At 35.7% G+C, this 27,734-nt stretch overlaps 2 protein-coding genes and 2 non-coding genes across 5 annotated transcripts in view; all 4 read right to left on the bottom strand.

Moving 5' to 3' along the window:
- Positions 1-537: 537 nt before the first annotated feature.
- On the bottom strand, positions 538-6,236 carry ATP5F1B (ATP synthase F1 subunit beta). The gene is made up of 10 exons (XM_016165702.1): positions 5,990-6,236; positions 5,345-5,527; positions 4,931-5,105; positions 4,246-4,367; positions 3,806-3,990; positions 3,095-3,253; positions 2,861-2,983; positions 2,005-2,217; positions 1,376-1,577; positions 538-788 (listed from the first exon to the last, which is right to left on the bottom strand). The coding sequence occupies exons 1-10, from the start codon at positions 6,114-6,116 to the stop codon at positions 691-693; spliced, it is 1,587 nt and encodes a 528-aa protein (XP_016021188.1). The 5' UTR covers positions 6,117-6,236; the 3' UTR covers positions 538-690.
- Positions 4,086-4,155, bottom strand: LOC118614504. The gene has a single exon (XR_004956092.1). It is a non-coding gene; the product is annotated as a small nucleolar RNA SNORD59 (small nucleolar RNA).
- On the bottom strand, positions 5,202-5,275 carry LOC118614503. The gene has a single exon (XR_004956091.1). It is a non-coding gene; the product is annotated as a small nucleolar RNA SNORD59 (small nucleolar RNA).
- Positions 6,237-11,312: 5,076 nt separating the features above from the next.
- PTGES3 (prostaglandin E synthase 3) overlaps positions 11,313-27,734 on the bottom strand; it is an 18,050-nt gene continuing 1,628 nt past the window's right edge. The window contains exons 2-8 of one of the 2 annotated variants that reach the window (XM_016165711.2): positions 17,284-17,397; positions 17,065-17,134; positions 16,473-16,571; positions 15,856-15,945; positions 13,644-13,706; positions 12,763-12,787; positions 11,313-12,463 (exon numbers count right to left, since the gene is read on the bottom strand). In XM_016165711.2, the coding sequence (XP_016021197.1) occupies positions 12,444-12,463; positions 12,763-12,787; positions 13,644-13,706; positions 15,856-15,945; positions 16,473-16,571; positions 17,065-17,134; positions 17,284-17,397 (481 nt within the window). In that variant the 3' untranslated portion in view covers positions 11,313-12,443. The remainder of the gene's footprint in view (positions 12,464-12,762; positions 12,788-13,643; positions 13,707-15,855; positions 15,946-16,472; positions 16,572-17,064; positions 17,135-17,283; positions 17,398-27,734) is intronic. The other variant, XM_016165713.2, reaches the window with a different exon arrangement.

Genomic DNA, 27,734 nt, shown 5'->3' with positions numbered 1-27,734 from the left:
GAAGCCTAGGACTAGCCACCCTAAAAATTGTTATTCCCCTGTAACATATCGAGTCTTTCCCCCAACTTTGGTAAGGGATCTTAGCAGAGCTCAGGAAGCCTCATAGCCTTTTTTACCCTGCATTGACTCAAGCGATCACAAACACCCAAGTCTAGGCTTGTCCAAAACATAAATCAGGAGGCAGAACACTTTCTAAACACCATGTCGTCTAAGACGGAAGGAGCTCTTTGACTGGGTTTTTGCACAGATCAATATTAATCCTTTAGACCATGTATCACTATTTCCTAAAAATTAAATTCATTTCCTTCACTGATTAACCCCTGCCTTGTCTCAGTCCCTTTCTAAACCCAACCCATTTTTCCCAGTATGCTCTTCTAACGAACTCACATTTGTTCCTCAATCCAAAGCGATGGCTTTCTTTTTTGATGACCCATTTCAAATATATGGCCTACTTTGTGCTGTTTCTTGTAGCCATTCTAAATTACTGCAAAAATTTTAGTACTGGCTGTGTTGTTAGAATCAAGAAAAACAGACCGATTCTGAGGGACGTACTTTTATTGGAAACCTTAAATAGTCTCAGACAGAACAGAATGTCTTCTTCAATCAAGACTTTCATGGCCTACAGAGAAAAATGCGACTGAATTAGGGACAAGGAGAGGGACAGTTTGAAGGGTGAGTGCTGGGATCCCCTTACGAATGCTCTTCAGCCAGCTTATCAGCTTTTGCCACAGCTTCTTCAATGGGTCCCACCATATAGAAGGCCTGTTCTGGGAGATGATCATATTCACCTATACAGAAAAAAAAATCCAACTGATAAGTGGAATAATATCAACTTTCTGAAGTGTGTACATACTTTACCAATTGAGGCTACCAGTCAGAATTGATGAATTTGTGTCACCTAAGAAATCTTTGAACAAACTTCCCTCACAAATCTAATTTACAAGACACAATACAGTACGGATTAAAAACAAATGGTCTGGAGCCACATAACCTGGATTCAAATTATTGCTATTTTTGGCTGTGTGTATTAAGACTGGTTATTTTAAACTTTTCTGTACTTCAAGTCTTCTAATTTGTAAAACAGGATAATGCCTGCCTTATAAAGATCTTGTAAATCACAAGAGTAGCTAACACTGAAAGGACTCACTCAGTGTTGGCTAAAATGAAAACAAGCATCATACTCTCAGAGGAGTATATTTTTTTTTCAAAGAAAACCAGTGATAAATAGCTTATTTTTAATTTAAAAAGTTATGTAATTAGGCAATTAATTATATATTGCTTGATGGCTGCTGGAATGGAAATACAACACAGCAAGCATTCAAGAGATTTGCACTTCTCTGCCTTTTTATGTTCTGCTTTATACTTGAAATCTCACCTGCCAAAATCTGCTGGAATCCTTTGATGGTCTCCTTTAGAGGTACCAGCTTCCCCATATGTCCTGTGAAGACCTCAGCAACCTGGAATGGCTGAGACAAGAATCGCTGTATTTTCCGTGCACGGGACACAGTTAACTTGTCCTCCTCAGAAAGTTCATCCATACCTAGGATGGCAATGATGTCCTGGAGGGATTTATAGTCCTAGGAAAAACAAGAGGGCTCCAAGTAAATACATTCCTTTAATTTGGACAAAAATCCAAGGGTTAATATCACTTTACATTCACACTGAGCTTTGTACAAATCATTTTAGCACCTTACTTTATAAGTGAAACAAGAGAGTAGAGGTAAAGTTACATATTTAGGATGGTCATGAAGGCCCTCAGCTAAGATCAGTGTTTTGTTCTCCCTACTCCTAGCCTGGTGCTGATAAATAAAATTGGATTCCAAAGACCAAGTACCTGTAAACCCAAAAGACCTCATTAACACACACTAGAAACTGGTGGTCTCATCTTTCCTTGCTCCAAAGCAAACCACAGAAGTCACCAGAAAATATCCGGTCCTAATTTAGTCCCCAAATTCTATCTATATAATTTTATGGACACTAATCTCACCTACAGTAAACGCTCACCTGTAGGATCTTTTGCACCCCACGGGCAACATCATAATGCTCATTGCCAACAATGTTGGGATCCATGATGCGAGAAGTAGAGTCCAGAGGATCCACTGCTGGATAGATGCCCAGTTCAGCAATAGCACGGGACAACACAGTGGTAGCATCCAAATGGGCAAAGGTAGTAGCAGGGGCAGGGTCAGTCAAGTCATCAGCAGGCACATAAATAGCCTAAAATGAGTCAAGAAGCCATGAGAAGCAGTAAGCCAAATAATTCTACTTATGCCACCCCCTTTTCTGACCTCTCCTCATTATCTTACTCCGTATCTTCTTAGCATTCAAGAGTCCAATTCAAAAGAGCCTTCTTACCAGCCCTAATAGCTGCTGAGTTTATAGATTATCTAGTTCCTCCAAGCTGTGAAAGAATTTTCATGATCATTCATTTTGTCCTTGACACTTTTAACTCTACTATAGTGATACCCACACTTGTAGAGTTAAAAAACTAAAAAACAACAACAAAAAATCACCTTATACCACTATAACAGTTTACTAGGAAAATTAATCATGAAAGTTACTACACAATTTAGACACATTTTTAGGGAATTTTACTTCCATGTAGATCCTTAGGCTGAAAACTACTAGTTTGTGATCTACATTTACATATATACCTTCAATTACTTTAGACGAATGTTATTACTTTAGACGAATGTTTAATTTTTTAGGGTCTTTAACACACACGTACAAAAATTTATCCATTATTTTAGCGAGTTCATAAACCAAGTTATAAGCCTTTTGAAATAAGTTAACAAGGTTTTATACTTCTCTATACACGCCTTTATACAAATTAGACCTTCTTCCATTCAACTGTTCTTACTTGTACAGAGGTGATCGATCCCTTCTTGGTGGTAGTGATTCTTTCCTGCATGGTACCCATGTCAGTGGCCAGAGTAGGCTGATAGCCCACAGCAGAAGGGATTCTGCCCAATAAAGCAGACACCTTAAAAAGGAAAAAAGTAAGAACACAAGATTTTAGTTGTCTACAAGTTCAACCTCATTTCCATCATTCCATAGAAAGGTCAAATGAATCAGATTCTCTAAGTCTTCTTACCTCTGAGCCAGCCTGGGTGAAGCGAAAGATGTTATCAATGAATAGCAGTACATCCTGACCTTCTTGGTCTCTGAAGTATTCAGCCACAGTCAGTCCAGTTAGGGCCACCCGGGCACGAGCACCAGGTGGTTCATTCATCTGACCATACACCAGTGCTACCTGCAGAAATCACACACAATTAGAGAACCTGGCAAAGGAGTATAGAAGTCATATACTCAATGATTCCAAATCAGTGAAACTACAAAAAAACACTCATTATCCGAAGGTGTTAATGTTTTTGTTTGCACATTTCCCTTTTAGAGATGCAGTTCAAAACAACAAACAATAACTCCTTATATTACTGAGGTAAAATTCTATAAATTACTAAAGTAGTAAGAAGGAAATAAACTATAAGTAAAAAGCACAAAATAAGGTCATCTGAAACATATTAATCACCTCTAACTCTCCTCCAAATTAGCTTTCAAATGATGGTACTATCTACCAAAAACAGTCTGGATATGTAATTTAATGTGAAAGAGAAAAGAAATGTGCCTTAGTGTTATTAGAAGAGTATGTGTGTGCGCGCGTGCGCGCGAGTTGTGGAGGGGATGACAGGAATTTCCTTTGTAGTTCCTGGGACACTAAAACCATGGCTTCAGCTAAACAATGCAGTCAACTAAAACAATTTCATGGCATACCTACCATGTGGACGTCAATCAGTTCAGTACTCACCTTTGAGGTAGCATCTTTTAAGTTGATAACACCAGACTCAATCATTTCATGGTATAAGTCATTGCCCTCACGGGTTCTCTCACCAACACCAGCAAACACAGAATAACCACCATGGGCTTTGGCAACGTTGTTGATTAACTCCATGATCAGTACAGTCTTCCCAACTCCAGCACCACCGAACAGCCCTGGGAGAGGTTGAAAAGAAAGAATAGTTAAGAATAGTTATTTGTTCCCAAATAAGCAATCTTAAAAAAAAAAAAAAGTTTCTTTCCATCTTTTTCCTTCTCAGGAATGGCATCTGGCTTCAGCAAACTCAGAAGAACGAAAGTCAGAGCTAATCATCAGTGAGGGATAGATCTCAGTACCCACTCATAACATGGTAGGATTTTTTTCTTCCAACATAAGGTTTGGAAATTACTACGTGCCCACCACTAACATACCAATTTTGCCACCTTTGGCATAGGGAGCCAGCAGATCCACAACCTTGATACCAGTAACCAGAATTTCCTGCTCAACACTCATCTCCATGAATTCAGGAGCCTCAGCATGAATAGGAGCAAATCTGCAAAGGCAGAAGAGATTAATATCTACTCATCTTGTTGAAAGGTTCCTCTCAATTCTTAAGTCGAACCCCTTACTCATAGTCTCATCTCTTCTTATATAACATTCTAGAAAAGTCATTCGGCATCTAGCCCAACATTCTCCAACAAAGTGGATTTCATTATCTCAGGAAGCAATAATTATATTCTCTTGACAACTGCGTCATAAAGATTTTGCTTTTACTGAGTCCTAACCTAATAGCATTTCTTCGCATACCAACAGGCAACATAAGACTTGCAAGTTCTGGAAATCCCACAACGTAAGCCATTGGTATTAAAACTCAAATAATCAACTTGGGTCCTAAGTAGTAGACTTTTTACAATCAGAAATTCTGCATCCTTGATTTTCTGCAGAAAAAACTGCACTGCACAGTGTGGTTTTAAAAACTGAATACATCGATGTTTTAAGTATTCTCTGCAGGAAAATTCTGCTATACTAAAAGTTATCACCCTAATATGTAACACTGCAAGAAAAGGCGGTATTTTGGGGATATTTGTATCTAGATGCAGCAAGAGTGACACTTACTGTTTGGTTTTGATGGGGCCTCTCTCATCAATAGGTTCTCCAATGACATTCATAATTCTGCCCAAGGTCTCAGGACCAACAGGAATTTTGATTGGTGCACCAGAATCCAGGACTTTTTGGCCTCTAACCAAGCCTTCTGTACCATCCATGGCAATGGTCCTTACTGTGCTCTCACCTGTTAGATAAAGGTATTACAGGATGAAAGAAAAGTTGGCTTCATGATCCTTAACAAAGTGTAAGGTGGCATGAAAGACCTAAATCAACCAAGGCTCCTTCTCAGTACCTAAACATGGCTTCAGCAAACTCAGAAGAACGAAAGTCATTTGATAAAGTCATCACAGAAGGAAGACAGCCTGGATTTTGGAATATTTGAGGTCAACAAATTCTTTACTGTTCCTCACAAATTCTACTTACCCAAATGCTGGGCCACCTCCAAAACCAGCCTGGTATCCCTGCCTTGCACTTCTAGGGCATTTAGGATGGGTGGTAGCCCCTCATCAAATTGGACGTCCACCACTGCACCGATGACTGCCACGATGCGCCCGGTGGCGGCGCCTGCCTTTGGCGAAGGAGATGTTTGGGCTGCATAATCTCTGGCTAACAGACAAAAACGATATTGAAAGGAGCTGGGATCAGGGCAGTTAAAGGTCATCAGAAGCCCCGATTTTAACCCACGAGGACTGGTGAATTCAGCCCAGGCCCAGCCCCCTTCCGCTTGCAGGGAAGGAGTGTCTAGAGGAAGCGCCTGTACAATTCTCCCATCCTCAGAAACAAAACCCCATTATTTGAGAGCTCGGTGACCCGCTTCCATGAGAAGGTCATTGCACCTACCCAGACTTTCCCGTCACAAAGCACCTTCATTTTCAAAATGAGACAGAATTAGATCGAAGAAAGCTCCGATGGGTGAACCGTTCCTGTTCTCCAGCCGTTAGAAGGAAGGGCGCTGGCCTTGGCGTCTTTCTAGCACCACAGATACCTCAGGCCCGAGCAACAATCGGCCCCCGGCTCAAGGTCATGGGGCGGCAGAAACGAACCCAGCTCCTAGAAAAAGGCACTTACCAGACTGAAGCGCTGCCGGGGCGGCCCGCAATAGGAGCTGAACTTGGGGTAGCGGTGCTGAAGGGCTGAATCCCCGCAAAGCCCCGGAGGCCGAGGCTGCAGCGACACGGCCCACAAGACCCAACATGGCGGAGTCCGTGTGGAGACTAAACGCAGCAGCGCTAGAGGCCGCCAACTCCCCGGCGGTTGGGGCGAGGCCTACTGGGCAGTAGACATGTCCATTGGATGAGCTTGCTGCTCATCATTTTCAGCGCTGCTTCTATAGGTTAAAAATCTCTCATCTTCTCAACCATTGGCCAAAATTTTTGCTAATCTGAATTCATTTTTTTATTGGACATTGGCAGACTAGGTACGACCCTTATAGTCTCTAGCCGTAATTGGACTACAGAGATGTCAGTTGAAGATAGCGCTTGGCGGAACTACGTTTAGCAAGAGGCCGAGTTCCTGTTAAGAAGCACGTGGGCTGTGGCTGCCCTTGGGCTCTTTCTCCTCAGGACCTTGAGCTGAGTGACAGTCTGAGAGACGGGAGTTAGGGAAGTGGTAGCGTCGTGAAGCACCACTTACGATGACGTTGGCGAAGTCCGGAGTCTTCTCTAATGTCAAACCACGGTTCTTTTGCAGTCCTGATATTGGAAGCTTACAGAGAAGACAGCTCAGCAGGTCAGGAATCCAGACCGAGTTTATTAAAGCTATACAATTAAAGAAACTAATGCAACCAGTCATTTAACAGATGTGTGCAAGGCATTGAGGAGACAAAGATAAATAAGACTTAGGCCCGCCCTTTTAAAAAGACAGATGAGCAAACAATGCAATAAAGGGTGATGGGTCCTGGTTTGTAAAGGGTCAAGTGGGTGTACGAAGAAGGGATAAATTTGGGTTACCTAGAGATGTAGGGGAATTGCCTCGAAGTGGAGGAGGCTGACACACCTGTCATGAAACGGGAGTAAAATCCTAAGTTAAATAGGAAGAATATTCTAAGCACACATTTGCCTGAAACAGCATGTTCCTTTGTGGAAATGCAGGTAAGAAAGGGAAAAAGGGGGAGATGAGAATAGAAACACAGGAGCCAGGTATCAGGGCTTTGGCTGGGAGTAGAAGCTGGGCAGAGGTAAACATGTGCAAGTGTTCCTTGAGTATGGAAAATCAGAACGGTACATTTTTTTCTATATTCAAAGCTATTTGTGGGCAGGATGGGGAGAGACCCTTAGTCTGTTAGAATAAACATAACTAGTAGTAGTTCAGCATGGAGCTACCTCCCCAGACTTTCTCCCACAAGTCTTTAGTCCTCATTTTTCTGCATGATCGTGAAAGTTTTCTGTTTGGTAGGGTAGAGCAATGGGAGGACTTAAAGGAGAAAACAGGAAGAGAAAAGAATGTTAAATTTGAAGTGCCTATAGGAATCTTGCCTAGCAAGAGGGGAAAGAACCCAAGAAAATATATGGAGCAAGCAGAGAAAAATGAACAAGCAGAGGAACAAAAAGAGAAGCAAAGAACTTGGTGTTAAGAATCAAGGGAAGAACGTTCAAGTGGTTGATAGTATCAATCACATAAACATCATAAAGAGGCTGAAAAGAACCAATTGAGTTTGGCAACTAACTAGTAATTTTATTCCATGGTGAAGCGGGTCAAAGGTAATTTTAACGGCTGCATTAGTTAACATCAGATATATATTTATTTACTATCTGTGCTCTTTCCATTATGTTGGGCAGCATCCCAGTTAATAGGGACCTGTATATTTAACTTGCTTCCCTCAACTATTAGAAATGACATTTCTGTAGCTAGGCTAATACACTCCTTAAGAGTATATCCACTGGGGCCAAAGATCTTATTTTTGTTACATGCTAGATGCCATTGGGTTATTTCACACCTCTGTACATAACTTTCCTCATCTGTAAAATAATAAAATAGGGACAATCTCATAGGATTACTTTGAGAATTAGGTTAATATACAAAAGCAGCACTTAGAACAATGCCTGGCACAGTTAGCACTGTATTTGTTAGTTTTTTCATTACTCAGTGATAAGCTCATTCAGTTATCACCAATTTTGATCTTGGCCAAAAATTAACCATCAAATATTTAAACTGACACTTCACTTAATCCAGGTGTCGAAGTAGATTTTCACATTAATTTCCAGATAACTTAAGCTCGTCACTTTTTGAAATGTATCACGTTTATCCTTAGATTATCATTGTTTTTTTCTGGGACGTTGATCACAGTGCAAAGCTAAATGCTTTCAGTGTTAATGAGGTGGATGTACAGAGCTTTTAATTCTCCATTATGCTCATTTGTAAACTTTTAAAAAACTTTTGGTGCCCATATTTGCCCCCAGCAATCTCTTACCTTCCTCTTCTCAATTCAGATAACCTAAATTTGTCTAAAAGTATATAAACTTTACTTAGGTTGAGATAGGCCCTAAGCCTTTCTGAACAAATGTCATCTAGAGTTCTGACAGGTTTTGGTCCTACTTCATTTGATTCCCAGATACCCAGGTAATATTTCATGTAAAATACGAGTTATTTTTCATGGAACAGGAACCACATAGACCTAATCTGGTTTCTTACCTGAATTCCAAATGGCCCCATAATTTGACTGAAAACTGTATTAACTTTATCTTATGGTGAAAATGCCATTTTCCACCAAGTCCTTAATTACTGCCAGCTGAGAGTGATCATGCTCCAGTCTTCCAGTACTATAACTGGCAAAATGTTTGTCTTTACCATATTTGACAACCATCTTAGGTGATTTAAAATTTCATGGAAATCCATTCAGTATTCTAGCTTCAGAGTTGATTTCTTCTATTCGTTTCACATTCACATTTTACTTACGCATCCTAGTTTCCAGTCATTCCCAACTATTATCACCCTGAGTTCTACCTCAGAAATCTAATATTTTCATCAGACCACAATTTTTACACAATATATTCTAGGTATAAAGGATTAGGTAAGTCCTTTCACCACTATCCCATAAATCTTACTCTTCCCAGAAATAACCATTAAAAAAGTTTCTCACATATCCCACTTTATATCTATTCCATTCACACATATATGTCTGTATTTTCAAAAAAAAATCTCAGTGGAAGTACATTATAGAAAACTGTGTCCTCTTGACTTTTGGAGAACCTTCTGGGTTAGCAATTTACATTTACTTTATTGATGACTACACATTATGCCATGAGAACGTACAGTAACTTACTTTACTCCATTAATGGTCATTTGGATTGTGTCAAATGGCTAGTACACGCAATATTGAATGAAAAAAGATCTTGTACACAACACCATTGTATACACACACCATCCAGTACTTTAAAAGATTCCTGAAATAAAACGTTCACTTAAAATTATTTCATTTAAATGAGATTCTGCCACATGGCCTTCTAATACCATGTTATTTATGTCTCCGGAATCCTTGCTAAAACTTTTTACTATATGGCTAAAATTAAATTACTTCATTGATTCAATTTGCATTTCCCTAATTTCTAAGATACAATACTCTACTGGTCATTTATATTTCTTGTGAACTCCTGTTCCTACCTTTTGCCATTTTCTCCCTATTGGCTTGTCACTGATTAAGTGCTCTTCAAATGCTTTAAATATTTTCTTCTAGTATGTCGCTTATCTTTTAATCTAATGGTATCTTTTGATCCATGTATTTGTCATGTGTTAACTTTTCCTTTGTAGTTTCTAGATTTTGTACCATGTTTGGAAGGAGTTCCCTCTATTAGATCAGAATTTGATTAACGAACTGTTTTTTTCCCATGTGCGTGCCAGGAACCGCCTGCATCAGAATCAATCTAAATCTGCACTATTTACTATGGTAATCACTAGCCAGATCAAGAAAGTTTAGTAAAATTAAAATTCAGTTTCTGTCACGCATTGGTCCAATGCTGTGTGAACCATGGGTAATAATAGCTTTGTTTGATGTTAGCATACAAGTTCAGTTCATAATCAAGTCAGAATTCCCGCTAAACAGAAATTAAAACTAGCCCAAAACTAAATTAGTAAATAAAACCTTCATGTTACTCTAGCAACTAATCAATTGCCTTTTCCAATTCCTCAGAGTTAACTTAGTTTTGGAAGTTCACTATAGTGCCTTTATCACCACAAATCAAAATGGACAAACTATGAGAATAGATACTATCCCCCAAACTTAAAAATTCACCTAAGTGATCTTCTCCCAGTAACTCTTTAAAGAAATAATTACAGTTCAGATATGAGATTCAATGACAAAGTTGGCCTGAAGCTTTGGGCTGTCAACTCGTATTTTGGCATGAAACATTCAAGTGAGAGTAATCTGATACCATGCACAAGGCTGGATAACTGAACAAAAAAAGGGTTAATAAAATCCCACTCAAATGTCTGGACACAAAAGATATTTTTGAAATTAAAAACCTTAAAAGACAGATGGAATCAGAAATCCATCAAGCTGTATTTCTTTAACGCTATATAGAATAATGGCTGGCACTAAGCCAATGAATCTTTAATGATACCAACTTTCAGAACTGAGTTTTTCCATTTTCTGGGACTATGAGATAAATGGAAGATCCCAGTTTGGCAAAGGATGTCTGATCTCATTGTCATTCCAGCCCTTCGGTCCTTCCCCAAAACCCTTGAGTAAAATGGTTTGACCTGCACCCCCAAAAAAGTTTTCAAGAGAATGAAATAAGAAACAGGAAGGTTTTCAAGCTTTTAAATTTCCTCAGAAGCTAAAAACTACACTACTTATCAGTCATACTGACACCTTTGGCATGCTCCAAAGAAAGGAAATCATGTTTAAAATAATATTTTTAGAAGTATAGTTCAAACATACTTCCCAATGTAGAAAAATCTAGGGCTTTAAGGAAATTACATTCCCTTAATAGGTCCAGAACCTAAGTTAACGCTAACATAACAGTTGAATATCAAATGTTTTGCCTAGGGCCCCTGGAAAGTTAAGATTTTCTGGTTGCAGCATTTCAAGAATATGGTTTTGAATATCATTCTCAACAGTCATATACTTCACAGCACAAAGAAAAGAAGGTTCTTCTCCTTTCTAAATTTCTATGATACCCTATCAGTATCTATTACCACACTTGACTCTACCAAGTTTTTGTCCAATGTTTGTTCCCTTGCCTAGCCTGTGAGCTCCCTGAGCACAGGAATTACCTGAAGGATTAAATTAATAATTTCTATCCCCAGCACCTGACACTGCCTTAATGTAACACAGGTCCTTAATGCCTGATGAAGAAGTACTGAAATCCAAAGCATTTCTATGCTGACAGTTATACAGAAAGTTATACAGAAGCTGGAGGGAATAAAACACTGCCAAAATGCAGAAGCTCAAAGATTTAGGAGGACAACACATTTAGTTTTATTTCAATCAAATCACAACACTTTTCTTGTCCAACTGCTCCTGTGGAGTGCATCTACAATTTTCTATTACAGATCCACTTTTAAAAGGTTTCCTCCGACATTATAGCAAGCCTCTTTTTTCAAACAGAAATAGTCCCAATTCTTCCTCAAGTAAAAATAACTCCATTCCAGTAAATGGTAATACATGAAATTACAGTAAACCAGACACTTAAAAGGACAACCAAGAAGTCTTCCAACAGTTTATTAGAAAGAATGTAGACATTAAAAAAATCCCCACTGTCATGAACATAAATTGAGGTTTCCAGCCTGGTACAAGCTGAATCAAAAAAGGAAATAAAAAAATCCAATAGTGTATTAACATTTTTTTCACTCGTATGCCATACTGACAGTGCAAATACAAATTTGGTCTAAATGTACAGACTCTCAAGCAACAATGTACAGCCTTTCTTCGTCCTCCATGCTAAGAGATGTAAAAGTTTAAGGGTCAAACAATACCAAATGTACAGGCTTCAAAAACCATCTAAGTTAGGGCATTCACTAGTTTTAGCTAAGATATATCTGGAACACTGACAAGTGGTCACTTATGTACAATAATGTGAAGTCAGTTTTTTTAAAAAATAAAACTTTAGTGGAACAATCCTGAAGAATATACCAGAGGAACAATAGGTTATCAGTTTACAGTATCAACCAATTTGTTTCGGCCAGTTTGAGTCCATGTTCTAAAATCTAAACTCAGTTACCTTTCTGTAAGCCAAAAGCTTCCTATCGTGTCAGTATCTATGTTATAAAGTACAGGAGACTTAGATGAAATGTTTTTTTATTTATCACAACTGTTGTATCAATTGCCTAGGACCTTAACAACAGTGTCGTGAAAGTCTGGGAAATGTTCATGCATAAGGTTACTGCCTTAGCTGACTTAAAACTGCCCCATACAATGGTATATATCAACCCTTAGTGAAGCCTTTAAGAAAACAAACAGGTTGAAAAATGGGTTAAAGGAGGCAAATACAGCAACTGCCTTTAGAGCTATCAACTCAGGAATTCTCTCAATTCTGAAATCTTGAAGAAGTTATTTTTCTCTCTCAAAATCCGGTGACAACATTCCTTACTCCAGATCTGGCATTTCTGCGAAGATTTTGAAAAGATTAGTATGAAGTACAAGGAAATGATCTACCAACTTCAAAGTCTTACAGGAAAAACAGCCAGCAACAGAGTTAAATATTTTCCTAGCAAATTAATTGGTTGTCATTTTTTTCCATTTGAATCTCAAACCATTCAAATTTTTGCTTTAGCTATTTATTAGAGACCATCAAGAAATAATTATTTTTCTTCTTAGAACAGTAAGGAAGTTAACTTCTCTATTTTGAGTTTGGTTTTTGATTTGAAATATCACTGTGTAAAACGTACTTTTTACAAACACTTACTTTCATCATCACTGTCTTGTGAATCCTGCAGAAGAGGAAATAAAAAAAAGTTAGCAAGCTGATCAAACATTCCTCTGCTAACTGGTTTGCCTTAAAAAAGCTGAAACACTGTACTTTTCACTAAAGCAGCAAAGATATGTAGTTATAGCAAGCTTGTGAATTTAATCAATTAAGAATTTATTTATTTAAGATGAGCAGATGTACAGCTGAGGAAAATGTGTGCCTTTTGGCAAGACTTGAGTCCACCCTTTAAATCCCTATCTACCAGCCCGAAACTTGGTATAAAATGGTTTCTCTTTTCTCTTGACATTCAATGAAAGAAAATGGTTCAATATGAAGACCACTAGACTGATAGAAGACAATGAATTCTAAATCGCAGCTGCTGAATCATCTAAATATTTTCCAAACTATATTAAACAACTTTCTGAAAGATGTTAAGGGGATATGGGCAGCAGGTAGCAGGCGGGGTGGGGTGGGAGAGTGCTGAGAAGAGAGGTCTAATGTATCCTTTTAGATTCACAACATCCATCTGTTTACTATAATCTCTGACCAGTCCTGTTGTAAAACCTGTTTAACTTTGTCAAAATAACCCTAAACTCACTCTTAACTGAATAAGGCATATGATGTCTCTATGTAATGATTCTTTTGAACTTCAGTCTCTTTAAGAATGGTCCAAGGGACACCAGTTTCCTAGTAGGTATGCAAGCCTGAAAAATGGGCACATTTAAAAAATTGCTTTTCCCCATATTTTTTAGGGGAAAAAAAAAAAAACATCTAGAAGTGGCAAAAAAAAAAAAAGCAATCTTGAATCTATATCAAACAACCTGTAAATATATTGTTTCTTACTATTTAAGTAAACAGAGAAAATTTAATAGACTTACATCATCTGCTCCATCTACTTCTGGTAAATCTACATCCTCATCACCACCCATGTTGTTCATCATCTATTTGAAGTGTAAAAATTAGTTTAAAAAATGATGTTAAATCAAGCCCCGATTATTAGGTTACACGCTCCAGAATAAACCTTAAGTCTGCCATAGATTTCCGCCAATTAAAAAAAAAAGCAAAATAAACATTAAGTATGTTCCTTTCTAGAAAAGGTAGACTATATGTAATTACATAAAATTGGGAAAACAGGCGAAAGTTAAAACTAAGTTCTCATCAAAGAAAAGTGAAGTTATTAAAATTCACCCAGCAAGGTTATCTATGTATGATGTAGACATCAAATACCTAAATCCTACATAGCGGTTACCTCTGATAGCTAAGGAAAAGACTGGAAAATTCATTCATAGATGTAAAGTTTTATATCCTAAGCTAACTGACACGTGTATGATATCATCATCATAGTTTTAAATATTGTCAAGAACCAATAAACGATTTAAAATAATTATCTCTCGGGATGATTAGTTTGTATAAAAGGCCTGAACATTGAATCAAAGACTAAGCAGCAGATAACTAAGTTAAGAACACAAAATAAACATAATTCTTAAAAGAAAAAGTACACACTGTGGAAAATAACCTTGTATATGTAATTACCCTTGCCTATTTACAATAAATTCAGACTAACAACAGAATATACTTACATGAAGTACTAAATTTCCATCTTTAGTTGTTTCTGATCATAAAGCAAGTAGAGTATTATTTAGAGGTACAAAGAGCCAAAGATGCAACTATTATCAGATGGGTAAAGACTTGGATCTCTCCAAGTTACAACTTTTCTGTAACATTTAAATTTTTAAAATGTTGAAATATTTATAGAACCATGTATAACTATGTAAACAAAAATTGAAAACTTCAAAAATATATGCTGTCTACAGCCATGACACCCTGAACATGCCCAATTTTGTCTGGTCTCAGAGGCTAAGCAGGGTTGGGCCTAGTTAATACTTAGATGGGAGACCACCTAAGAATACCAGGTGCTGTAGGCGTTAAAAAAAAAAAAGTAAAAATATATGCTTACCTGGACTTTATAGAGTCAGAAACCTAGTCAAATCCCTCAATATAAAAATTCTCAGTTATCTAATCTTGAATAATGAGTACCTAGAGTAAAGTTTCCCTACATCTGAAGGCCATGTTGAATACCAAAAGTTTCTTTGAGGAGGAAAAATGCTCAAAATGTGCCAAGCACAATCTAAGTGCTGAGGTTACAATGGCAACGAAAATTGAACTGAACACATTCAAGAGCTAATTAGGATGTAAAATGAACAACAAAGATAGTTAATATTATATATTGGATAGAAAGAGGCAGTACTAAAAAGGTGTAACTTGTACAACTGGGTAAATAAATGGTGGTGCCAATTACTATAGTTAAGAAATAGTACAGTTGAGAATCACATGAATACCACCACATCCTCCCTTCCTGCTTTCGAAATTAAAGGTGCCAGAACCATGTGACATGTTAAATAAGTAGTTGTACACATGAAGCTGGAAACATACTTCTTTTAACTCGTTTTCAAAAAATACAGTCAAGTAAATTTTCAAATTGCAATGAGAAATGGATTTCATGAGCATATCTTCAACTTATAACCCAATGTTCTCTTTTCAAATTAGCTATACTGCAGTACATCTGATAAAGTCTATTCTACCTAAAAGGAAATCAATTTCTTTTCTTTGGTCATGGCAATATATTTTTGGGTGCCATCTTGGTATAGGCTTAAACCCACTCCTTGATTTGGCAAACTAAAATATCCCTACACACCACTCATCGTGCACATCTCACCACGACTCTTTTATTTAAAGGTTTATGTTCACATTACATGGCTCCAAAATGCAAGCCAATTACTATATTCATGCTTCTAAAAAAATCTGTTCCAGTGCTGGAATAATAACTAGCTGTGTTACAAGATCGACTGTATGGTTTTTTTTGTCTTTATACGTCAACTTTAGAACTTAGCATTAATTTTTAAAAAATTGTAAAAGAATGTTAAACTTCAGGATTAAATGACCATTGTTAAGATGTTATTTGGTTTCACTGCATACTAGCCTTCAAAGTAATTCATGTCTTAAATACCAGTAGGTTCTTTAAAACCAAATTAAGTTGACTACACAGAAATGTACTGGAAGAGAGAGAAGAATGCATTTAAAATAACTTACCTCAGAGAAACGATCAAAATTAGACATGTCTTCATCTGAATCATCTTCCCAGTCTTTCCAATTATTGAAGTCCACACTAAGCCAATTAAGCTATAGGCCAATACAAACAATCTTATGATTAGGTTAACTTTGCACTCATTGGCATGTACCTTAAGACATTTTTTTGACCTGTGGTTTCATACCTACTAGTGAGCCATGGCACTAACACACACACAGAAAAGTAGACTAGAAAAATCACAGTGAAATCATATGCAGTAATAGTAAATATAGTTTCATGAAGCTTCTTTTAGTTGTTAAACAAACCCACTTTTTAAAACAGAAATTTATCAGGAACTATACTGATACCTGATTAACTTACTTTGTTTAGTGGCACCAAAATATGCTCAGCTCTTGTGTAATATGTGAGTAATTTATAAAATGCAAAAGATTCTGTATCAACTAGTGACTGATCTTGGCTTTAAGTTAAAACTAATAAATCCCAAAGTAGAAAAAAAAAAATACAGAAAATAAAGCTGTAACAGTACTTAGCTATGAAACAAAAACACTATGTTCCTGATACCAATGTATTTTTATTACTTAAAATAAAAATATTAAACTTTCGAAAAAAGAAAACCTACCTTTGCCCTTTCTTTTGTTAACCTTGGCCATGACTGGCCAGATTCTCCTTTTCGTAAACAACATAAAATTGATCTGTCTGTTCTTTTATGCTTGGAATCCTAAAAAAAAATTTAAAAAGCACTATCATACCATTTATCTCTCCACTATCACTATAAGATAGAAAGTAGTTTGTCATTCCTCACCTCTCTTTTCTAATTTCTTTCCCTAAACTTTGAAAGAAACATCCCCTACTAAAAATTTCATAAGCTATCCAATTGCAAAAGACCATTTTTTCTACCTAGCACAAAGTGAATAAAATAAACTTTTATTTTATTTTATTTTATTTTGGTATAATCACAGAATAGTTTAAAGAATTTATGCTTAGGTAAGACAAGCCTCCAGAATATTGAGTCCAAATAGTGATGATGAAATCTGTAAAAGTAGTTAGAAGGGGGAACATACTACAAATCATAAATTTACCTAGGTAGCTCTGCAAACTATTAAGAAAAATAGAATTAGTGCTTACTGCTAAAAAAAAAAAAAAAAAAAGTACTTGAAGTATGTCCATTTCCTCATGATTTAAAGCAAGATTAAAGCATCGAGACTACTTACATTTGGATCAATACAGTGAAAAAGATCAATTTCATTTAAATGTTTAAAATTATCGCTTCCTCCAAGACAGCTGTGTAAAAAAAAAAAAATTAAAAATGAAGCTCTTCAAAGAGATAAAGATTAGTATAGTAATTTCAGTGAAAAAAACAAAACAAGTCAGCCAAAATTGTTTCTGGAATAGGCTTTTTTATGCAATGATATAAAATGGTGGTAATTTACCTGAAAGTAAGTTTGGATTTTTCAAAATTTACATTAACATCTTTACTGTCCTCAACACAAAATTCAATGAAGACATAGTCCCTTCGATCGTACCACTTTGCAGAAGCAGGCTGCCTATAAATAGATAAATTAAGACAAAGTTAAGCTAGAATCCATTAACTGAACACTTACATAACCTCCAATGTTTAGCATACAAATAACATATTTCTCTATTTCATTAGAGCATTATTTTGAGTCAATTATAATTTCTAATAGAAACTACATATTTACTCTAACAGCTACATTCCAAGTTAAAACACAATGATACTTACTTTGTAATAAAAAGGATTTAAAAATTAAACAAATATCCCTCAGTAGGATTAACGATTTAGGTTGCCCTGTCAAAATTTATGTGCCACACATTTAGGGGTCTGCTCCTAAAATTCAACTTCACGGAATTAAAAAAATGAGACAGATCTAATCCACTGTCAAGTGAAATATAGTATTCAACATTTGTACTTATAATGCTAGGAACTTTGGCAAGAATTTAGAAGTATGAGAAATAACAGTATTTATTCTCAAAATAATTCTCACCTACAGCTTATTTCTGACTATATAAAGCAAACTTAGTGTTTTTTTCTGGGCAGACAAATCTTTCTAACCAACTTTTATGATTCTAAATAATGACATCAGTTAAAAAAAAAAACTAACTTCTTTATAGCCTCGCCATTCATCTATACACATATCAAATATGTGCTACGCTAGAAGCAACCTGGAGTATTTGCCTTTTCCTTATTATTCATCTGCTGCTGTCCCTTGCAATACAGTATTACCTGTCTTCATAATGTCAGCTGCCTAGATCTCTTACCCATCCATTAAAAAATGACTAAAAAATGGCTAGAAGCAAATATTGCAAAATAGTTAATAGTAGTTGATAAAAACTAGATAGACGCAGTAAATACTTTAAAAAAAAAATAAGGACGTGACATTTTGATTATCTTAAAATTAGTTATTGGCTATATAGGAATTCTTTGTATTTTTTTAACTTCTGTAAATCTAAGATTATTTCACTATAAAAGTTTTAAAACATTAGTAATTGTATGTTCAAACACTTCATAAATCAACTCAACTGATAGGAATTGTTTCCAAGCTCTTATGTTCCCAACCCTAAGAAGTAGCAGCAGTTTAAAGTCCCTTCTAACAAATAAAAGTTGCAACCAGCTGTTCATCAACATTTTTACAACTGCTCAACTTTACCAGTCACTACTCTGGAACACTGATGTCATATCTGAAATAGGTTAATAATTTCCAAAAGTTTAATGGGTTAATAAATAGGTTAAAAGTTTCCAAAGTCTAAATACCAGCAAATCAGCAAAGGTAAAGCTATTTTCTTTAGGCACCTAATGGCAAATTTAAAACAAACAAAAAAACGGGGGATTTTTAAATGACTCTGAAAAAAACGTTTAACCAAACTTCTGTGGACTAAGGAATCACAACTTATAATGTTAGTTTGTTAATATAGCTAACGAACAATTTTAGGAGTTTTATGCATAGGTCACAATAGGCCGCACATTATTTCTACTCATTTTCTTGCCCAAACAGTATTCTCAGTATGTGGTAACATGTTGTCTTTAATAGAAAACATCTAACTTAATAATTAAAACTTTAAATGACTTTCAAACTGAAGCAACCAGACAGTCTAGTCTTAAAAAGCACTAACAATAACAATCTGGAGGCAATAAACACCCCACTGCCAAAATACTATTTCCAACTAAACAAAACCAGGATTTCTACAGAGAAATGACCCCAACCTGAGGTAGGAAATATAGATGACCTTGGGACATCTTGTTGTACAAATGAGGCTTATAAGGACAATGAGATCAGCCAAAACAGGAGGCAACAATTAGGGTCTCTCACCAAGGCAAATAGGATTTTGAGCATCAGAATGACTGCAAATTGATTCAAATACACTGAATATTAAAACGGAGTTTATACAGGTTATAAAAATATATGACAACCTACCTATAATTTTAGAGATCACCAGAAAATGCTACAGCTCCACTCCTTTACAAATTGGCAATTAAAAAGAATTAGGCATTTTCCCTTTTTTATGAACCTTTATTCATAACTGAACAGGATCAGTTTATCAAGGAAACTTCAGTACAGAATTCTAGCTTTAGTGTACAGTAAAACATGAGGGGGGAAAGTCACTATTCTGTAGCCCTTAAACTGATTTGGCAGTGATCATTAATGGATGAAACTATCAACAATGATTAGATGAACAGCCCATAAAGAACTTACGATCTTAGCATCACTAAAAGTGGGACAACCAAACATATACCTCCTAATCTGATGCAACATGATACATTCCACAGTAGACTTAATTCCAGTCTACAGGAAATATGAGTAAAGGAACAAGTGGCACAAGGAAGCGACAAATCCAGAATACTGTTTCTTAGATCAATGGTATAAAGGGGAAGGTGGGAACTGATCTAGATTAAGAAACCTAGGAGTTATCAAACAAGTGAAATCTGTGAACCTGGTCTGCAACTCAATTTAAATAAACGAAACATAAAAAAGATTACTGAAACTGTGGAGATCTGGCTATGAACAGGGTATTAGGTGTTATGGAAATTACTGTTGTTAGGTGTGAAAGGCATTGTTTTTTTTTTTTTTTAAATGTACATTTGAGATGAAAACTAAAGTATATGGGGGGGGGGGTTTGCTTTAAAATACTTCAGGAAAGGAAAAAGGGCTATAAAGCAATGTGGCAAAGGTCATGCTAAGTGTTGCATCTGGAAGATAGGTCGATGGAGATTATATTCATAATACTTTTTAAAAAATGGTATTAAATGATTTTGGCATGAAATGCTTTCTTCCTTTGAAGCAACTCAGTCTAATTGTGACATTGTACTATTTAAAAATTTAAAAAGCAAGAAAATAAAATTTTCCATTCAATTAAGACAAAAGAAAACAGGCTGCAACAATTACAGCTCACAAAATCTGGCTATAACTGTCTAATCACCGTTAATCCATAATTTCAAAAACTGTTGATAAACAGCACTTACTTGTTGCCGTAGGTATACAGATTTTAGATGGTCCTTATTTTAAAGCTCTATGTCTGGGATTAACTTCAAAATAAAATCCATTGGAGAAAGGAGAGGGAGTAGATAAAAATCAAAAATGACCCTGTGATAATGGCTGAAGCTGAATAATGGGTGCATGAGGATTTTAGTATTTTACTTTTTGTGTTTGAAAAAAATACATAAGCTCAAAGTAACCTAATTCATGAGATTCTTCTCTCAATCCGTTTTACAAATGGCTATTTCAATAAATTCTGGTAAATGCTTTTGTAGCCACATTTAACATGATCTGAAGATATTTAACAGTACTGTCTACTTTGTAAATGTCAAGTTGCATATAAAGAGCCTATAGTAATGAAGAAGGAGCACACTAATGGTGACCTGGTTATTACAATGGCTATATAAAAAACCAAGTATATAAGCTCTTCAGTTCCTGTTCACAGAAAGGACTTTGGAACCAGAAGAGAATTATTTTTCTTAAAATTCACAGTAAGTAAGCCATAGGTAAATCATTATTATGGGCTGAGTTGTGTCCCCCCACCAAATTCATATGGTTAAGTCCTAAACCCACAGCACCTCAGAATGTGACTGTATTTGCAGACTGTCTTTAAAAGGGTAATTAAGATAAAATGAGGTCACAGGGTGGGCCATAATCCAGTATGACTGGTGTCCTTATAAGAGATTAGGGAACAAATACAGAGGGGAGACCCTATGAAGCCACAGGTGAAGGCAGCCACCTGCAACCTAAGGAAAGCTAAGGCCTCAGATGCAGAAGCCACCAATCCTGCTGACAACCCTGATCCTGGACTAACACCCTTGAGAATTGTGAAGAAATAAACTTCCATTTAAGTTAACTTCATCCAGTCTCTGGTACTTCGTTATGGTAGCTTTAGCAAACTAATTATCATTTCAGATAATAAAAACAAATTAAATGATCTAAACCAAGGTTGGCCTGGGAGCCAAAAACAGTGTTCACATTTTTAAAGAGTAAAAACAAGAATGTGATATACATTTTTGTGCCCGGCAAAGTCTAATATTTCTAAGTGACCTTAATCTAAACCATCAAAAAATATAAGGGGAGACGCCCTACACAACCTAAACCAGTAATAAACATATATTCACTCATTTGAAAGGGAAATCAAATATTTATGAATTCACTTTTCATCTTCAATGAAGATTACTACACTTCTTTCTCCAATTAACCCAAAGGACTGATTTAACTCCTAAACTAATTATATTGGATTTACCTCTAGCTTTAGACTATCACTGGCAAAATTCGGAACTACTGTGCAAGTCTGTTAATTCATTTTAAAAATAACATGCCTATAGATGCAAAAACTTTCTCTTCAGCATACATTAGGTAAATAACACACAACTTAAAACAATACTCTCCCACTCCCACCCCCCACAGAAAACCCACAGTGGGACATTCCAAGCTCTTCTGCCAAGAACTTTAAAGTTCCACCTTAGGACTATATCAATTCAAGCAATTAAATTTTGCATAAACTAAAATTTCCTCTATAGTTTACTAAAATTTCTTTATTTTAAAACAATGGAGTGAAAATCATATTATGGTTCCCAAATACCATTTTTAATATTCTAGTATCTGCTGGGCTTTAACTTGTAGAAAATTACAAGCATTCACTTTAAAAAATGGATGCACCAGTGCAATGGTGAGTGCATCGCCCAAAATTCATGTTAAAATCCTAATGCTCAGTGTTATGGTATTAGAAGGTGGGGACTTTGGGAGATGCGTAGGTTATGAGGGGAGAGCCCTCATAAATGGAATTAGTGCCTTATAAGAGATTCCAGAAGAGATCCCTAGCTCCTATTCACAGCTGTGAAGACATGACAAGGAGCTATGAATGAAGGAGGACCCTTCACCAGAAGGCGATCATGCTGGCTCCTAGATCTTGGACTTCTAGCCTCCAGAACTGTGAACAATATTATTTCTGCTGTTTATAAACTTCCCAGTCTGTGGTAGTTTGTTACAGGAGCCTCAAAAAACTAAACCAGCAAAGCTAAATGGAAAAAAACTTGCTAAGGAAAATTTCCCAGTTATTGCAATTCTTTTGACAGTTTACTATGTGCAAGGTGCACTGAGCTGTGAAAGACAAAACACCTTAAGTCTTTTATGAACTGGCACGACAGACATATTTATACATAATTTGGGTTTAGTTCATAAAGTTTAAGGCTGAAAAACCACATTAGGGCTAGGTCACAGCTGTCCCTAGAGACAATGAAAAGGAGATTACTTTATTCTGTAACTGGCTAGTTAACAAAAGTTGCAGCTCTAGAACTCTGGAAATCTTGAAAGGAGAACATTCTATACACAATAGAATTCTACAGCATATGATTAGTCTCTCTATAACCACCTCTGTGGTCAACACTCCAACATCTTTTTTTCTCTCAGAAATTCCAAAGTTCAAAAGTGTTTATAAACAGGTATTCTGGACCATCACACAGAAAACACGAAAAATCCTGATCCATACATGAGAACTTAGTGAAATAAAAAATTATTAGTATTCAAGTTGAGAGGCCTACAAATCTTAGTTAAGACCATAATTCAAATTTGGTTCCCTGAAATACATGAATTAGATCAACCTCAGGAGATCATTTCACCAAATTCCAGATTACTTTAGCGTATTTCTCCCAGAAATCTTTAATCTGTTGTGATTTCAATCAGATTGGTTTATTAACAATTGTTAATATTTCAACCCTTGCGCTGAATCATTGGAAAAAAGTAGGATACTATTACTTGGTCACAAAATATTAGGTTCCTCAACACATACAGACAATTGTACTGGAGAAAACAGCAATCATGACCATTCAATAAAAATGCTCTACTTTTGTAAAAGTATTTAAGGGACTGCAAAATGTGATACGAGGATGTGCTAATTAACATTCTTTATGATGAAACAGGCAAGTATTTTAAAAATATACTAAGTTTTATCTTCAATTAATGGCCTCATATAGAAATCATTCAGACACAAAAAAGTGAGGAAAAAGGATTAATTTTGACCGAAAAGCCAACTTCTTTATAGATTCTAAAAAAATTGGGGGGGAGGCAAAGAAAGGTAGAATTAGTTAAAGGGGAACCTATGGTAATCATCCACAGGTAAGAGAAACATCAGTCTGACCAAAACATAACCAATAAACTAAATATTACCACACACACAAAAAAATCTCAAAATAAAGGGCTCACAAACAAGTCAAATGTACTTTGAGGGTAAATCCTGATAGGGTACTTCTCCAGATTTCTCAAAATATAAAAAGCCTCAATTAATATAAAATCAGAGATTTGAGTAGTTGATGGAGCTCACGAACTTTTATCTTTCAACTACTGCCCAGCAAGCTATATGAGATATAGTTAAATGTGACTGAATATATCTATCATACAGCAGAACATAGGACCAATAGTAGAAGGCCCCAGTTAGGCCCTACCCTCACCATGGTCAAGCACCTGATGCAGCCAAGACTTATAGCTAAAATATTTATTTTTTTAATTCTTTTTTATTATTATTTAGGCCTACAGCACCTGGTCTTCCTAGGCGGTCTCCCATCCAAGTACTACCCTGCTTAGCTTCTGAGATCAGACGTCGGGCTTGTTCAGGGTGGCATGGCCGTAGACCGTAGACTGACTCCACAGGAGTGTGAACCCAGGACATTCTGTGTATAAAGTAGACGTGCTAACCACTATACTATGGAACCATATCCGCTAAAAAACATCGAGTTTGAATGTTTTGCCAGGAATTGTTCTGGAGATACAGCAATCAACAAAATAGACAATCCTTACCCTTATGCTTACATTCAGGTTAGATGAAATTTAGTCCAAAAATCATCTCCTAAGAAATATAAGGGTAATGAGATGAGGTCCATTATTAGCTATGATTTCTTTCGTAATGTATAAATAGGTGAGACGTCGTACAATAACACTTTTTGGTTGTTAGTACTTTGAAAGGTAACATAGATATTTTTAAATTTGTAAGATATTGGACAACATTAAGATAGTCTCTAATATTACACAACATTACATACTTTATTCAGAAGTAATTAATGGTAGTCCTTTTATGAGTTCATTCTTAATGGAGTATATTTGTCTAAAGATCGCTTTGAATTCTAAAATAAAATAGGAATCAGAAGACTAAGTTTTTACTATACCTTAATAATGGAGTAACTATCTCTAGGTTTAGAAATAAGCTAACAATACTTCTAGTAAGTGAAAAGCTTCTTAAAGACAGGATTCTCTAATATTTTACACATTCCAGAGTATCTTTAAATATCAAGAGTTATAGAAAAATAAAACTCATTAAAACCAAGAAAATAAAGTCAGCAGTAAAAAAAATGGTATTAAATTCAAAATAACTGATTTTTTAACTAAGTGTATCCATCACCTGGTCTATCATTTACAAAAGAAAATTAGGAAACCAGTAAATGAAATTCAGTTTTTTCAGTGAGGAATGATATGGAAACATGAAAATTCTGTTACAGAAAAGGAAAAAGTAGTTCCAGGTTCATAGGCCGGGCTGGTTTTCCTTAAATATTAGCAAAAGCCCTGCCTATAAATGTCTCACAATAAACTCTCTCATACACACATTCTTTGCCTATCTCTTATTTTCCGATCTTCTGTATGTCAGTTGTACTACTATATAAAACTTTCTGTAAAGGTAACCTGAATACACATGCTAGCCTCTGTGGTTCCTAAATTATGCGGCAAGGTGCACTGGGACGGGACACTATGGAGAAACTTACAGGGTGGCCATAGGATATTTTAAACTTGAGAGGAATTCAGTGGTACTCAACTTTGAGCAAAATTATTAAGTGGTTCAGTTAACAGTAGAATGTATGCACTATATTACGTTGCATCTTTGCAAAGCTGGATTGTTGGTGGCTATGATTTTAAAAAATCAGTGAGGAACAGAGATATAAGAAGCCAGTCTGATTTCAAGGTATAAAAAGTTATATAATGCCCAAAAGGCATATACATTCCATTAGTAACCATGGATATCTAAGAAACTACATTTTTCTTTCAATTTATGTGTATTCGTTTTTCAAGTAGTTACTAAGCTGTTAAAACAAACTGCCTAGGTTGTATGGACCTAACTATCTAATAAGCAGAACTGCTAGGTTACTCCTTTTGGCCTAGCAGCACCATTTAAAAACAAACAAACAAAACTATGAAGACATCAAGGAATGAACAAAGAGTGGTAGTGAAGCTCTGTACTAGTTCCTTTATTTGATAATTCCTACTCTAAAATATAAGGTGAAAACTGTTCTTAAAGTTACCCCCCCCCAAACTTAATGACTTCCAAGCGACTCTATGACCTTCCCACATTCCCACTTTTGTGCATACATCCTTTTAACATCCCCACAGCAGATTAATTTTTCTTCATGCAAATTAAAACTCAAATAAGATCTCTTATTGCCTCCATTACAAATTTCATCAGAGTGTCATTACCATATGTCAAGAAGTGGTACAGGTTAACAGAAGCAGTAGTTTAGGTAATAAAATTGAACTAGAAAGACATGGTTATTTATTTGAAAATAAAAAGACTACCTGAAAAATAATTCTCTTTTTTTAAATGGAAAAAATAAGCCTGTCAAATGCTGATTTCCAATCCTATTCGGGAGAGCCCCCTATACTAATTAGCATTCCATGAATATTTGAAGAACTAGATACTGAAACGTAATATTAAAAATTTTTCAACACCTGAGACTTAGATGCATTCAATACACAAAGATAATTAAACATGCTGAGTTGAAAAGGGCCCTGACATAAATACTTTTTTTAGCAAAAAATATGGCTACATATGAAAATTGACTATTGCACAGAAAATCCACAACAGCAAATTTTATTTGCCTTTCGAATACAACATGAGAGAGAACATATTGCTCAAGGTTAATTGGCTTTTTCCTGGAAAACCAAAAGTTCAAAGATGGCCTGGGGAAGTACAGAAGTCAGCCTCATTTTAAAATCTATCACTGCCAATCTACACAGCAAATAAAGTTTATGACAACCTTCCTATTTCTGTAAAAATTTACACTAGATTCAATAACTCTCAATTTAAGAACTCACATTAAATATAAACTTAGATTAAAAAAGCATTTAAGAGCTAAGCTGATTTAAACAGTTGATACTACAAATGTATATTTTCCTGAAAACTGACAATTCACTAACCGAGATCCTAAAATTATATAGTTTCTAGGTTTTTAAACTGAAAAAATAAAATCAAACAGAAGAATCTTAATTAACAATGCAGTACATACTGGTCTGCACTCAAGTGATTTCTCAATTCCAGTTTCTACTGCCTTCTAGTTAAAGTCTAACTAAGCATAGAAAAAAAGAAAACCCGGTTGCCAAGTTACAGTGGTTAGGAAAATCAACATTTAACAAAGGCCATCATCAGTTACTCTTCCTTAACTTACAGAAATTAACCATATACCATATGCTATTACAAACTGCTTTGGAGACTATAAAGACTGATGATTTTATTTTGGGGACTCAATCTGACAAAGAGGAATGATGGCAAAGTATATGAGATTTTAACCAATGTTAAGAGATAGTCACCATATGTTTCTGAACAATTTATTAATTTAATTACAAGACACCAGAAACAATAACTTCAAATAGTTCCAAACTAATAAAGCATTTTACTTTGTATTTATCATCAATGCGTCCAATTTAGAACCAGAACCAATTACAAAGGCTAATTTTAAAAAAGTAGCACTGTCTTTCCTAGACACCCTGTGTGTGGGGGGGCGGGGGGAGGTGGGAGGGAGGTGTTGGTAGAGGTCTTAAATGGAAGGCCTTAAAATCCCAGCCTTTTTCCAAGATGGAAGAGAGATTGAGAACTCTCATGTAAACTACTAGAAAAATAAACTTATAAAAACTTGATTACAAGAAATTTACCTAGGAAATCACTACTTACTCATAACATTCATATTGTAAATTCATTCAAGTCATCAGTCCATTAAGATCCCATAAAGAATTTGCAAGGTGGCATATACTGAATATTTTAAAGAGAATGAGATTTATCTCGTCTCTTTATAATACTCATTTTGAAAGGAGCATTCTTATAATTACGGATGGATGGCTTTTTGGAATATTTTTCATTTGAGTTTTTAATCTACTTACAAAATGTTTCTTACCTATTTTAACTATTTTATATGACTTCCTGAAAGTGTTTATTTCAAACCATACTGACAGGTATTTCTTCGTGAAAAGACACTTTGTTTGGCTATATGTCTATTAAAAGTTGGTAATGCTGAGAACTCATTTTGTACTCATAGGTATTTTAAGATTGACAATCCTACATTATTTAGAATACAAATTTCAAAGGGAAAAACAAAAGCTATTTTTACATACTTTAAAACCTTTCTTAGATACCA

This window comes from Rousettus aegyptiacus, unplaced genomic scaffold, assembly GCF_014176215.1.
Source record: "Rousettus aegyptiacus isolate mRouAeg1 unplaced genomic scaffold, mRouAeg1.p scaffold_m13_p_2, whole genome shotgun sequence".
Classification (NCBI taxonomy): Eukaryota; Metazoa; Chordata; class Mammalia; order Chiroptera; family Pteropodidae; genus Rousettus; species Rousettus aegyptiacus.
The sequence above is the reverse complement of the archived record's forward strand: the minus strand, read 5'-3'. Positions and strand labels throughout refer to the sequence as shown.

Excerpts from the sequence above, each read along its gene's own strand:
- ATP5F1B (XM_016165702.1), bottom strand. The coding sequence starts at position 6,116 with ATGTTGGGTCTTGTGGGCCGTGTCGCTGCAGCCTCGGCCTCCGGGGCT. Across the intron at positions 5,106-5,344 it reads GGAGGTGGCCCAGCATTTGG|GTGAGAGCACAGTAAGGACC; the intron begins GTAAGTAGAATT and ends TTTATCTAACAG. Across the intron at positions 3,991-4,245 it reads TGCCAAAGGTGGCAAAATTG|GGCTGTTCGGTGGTGCTGGA; the intron begins GTATGTTAGTGG and ends AACCTCTCCCAG.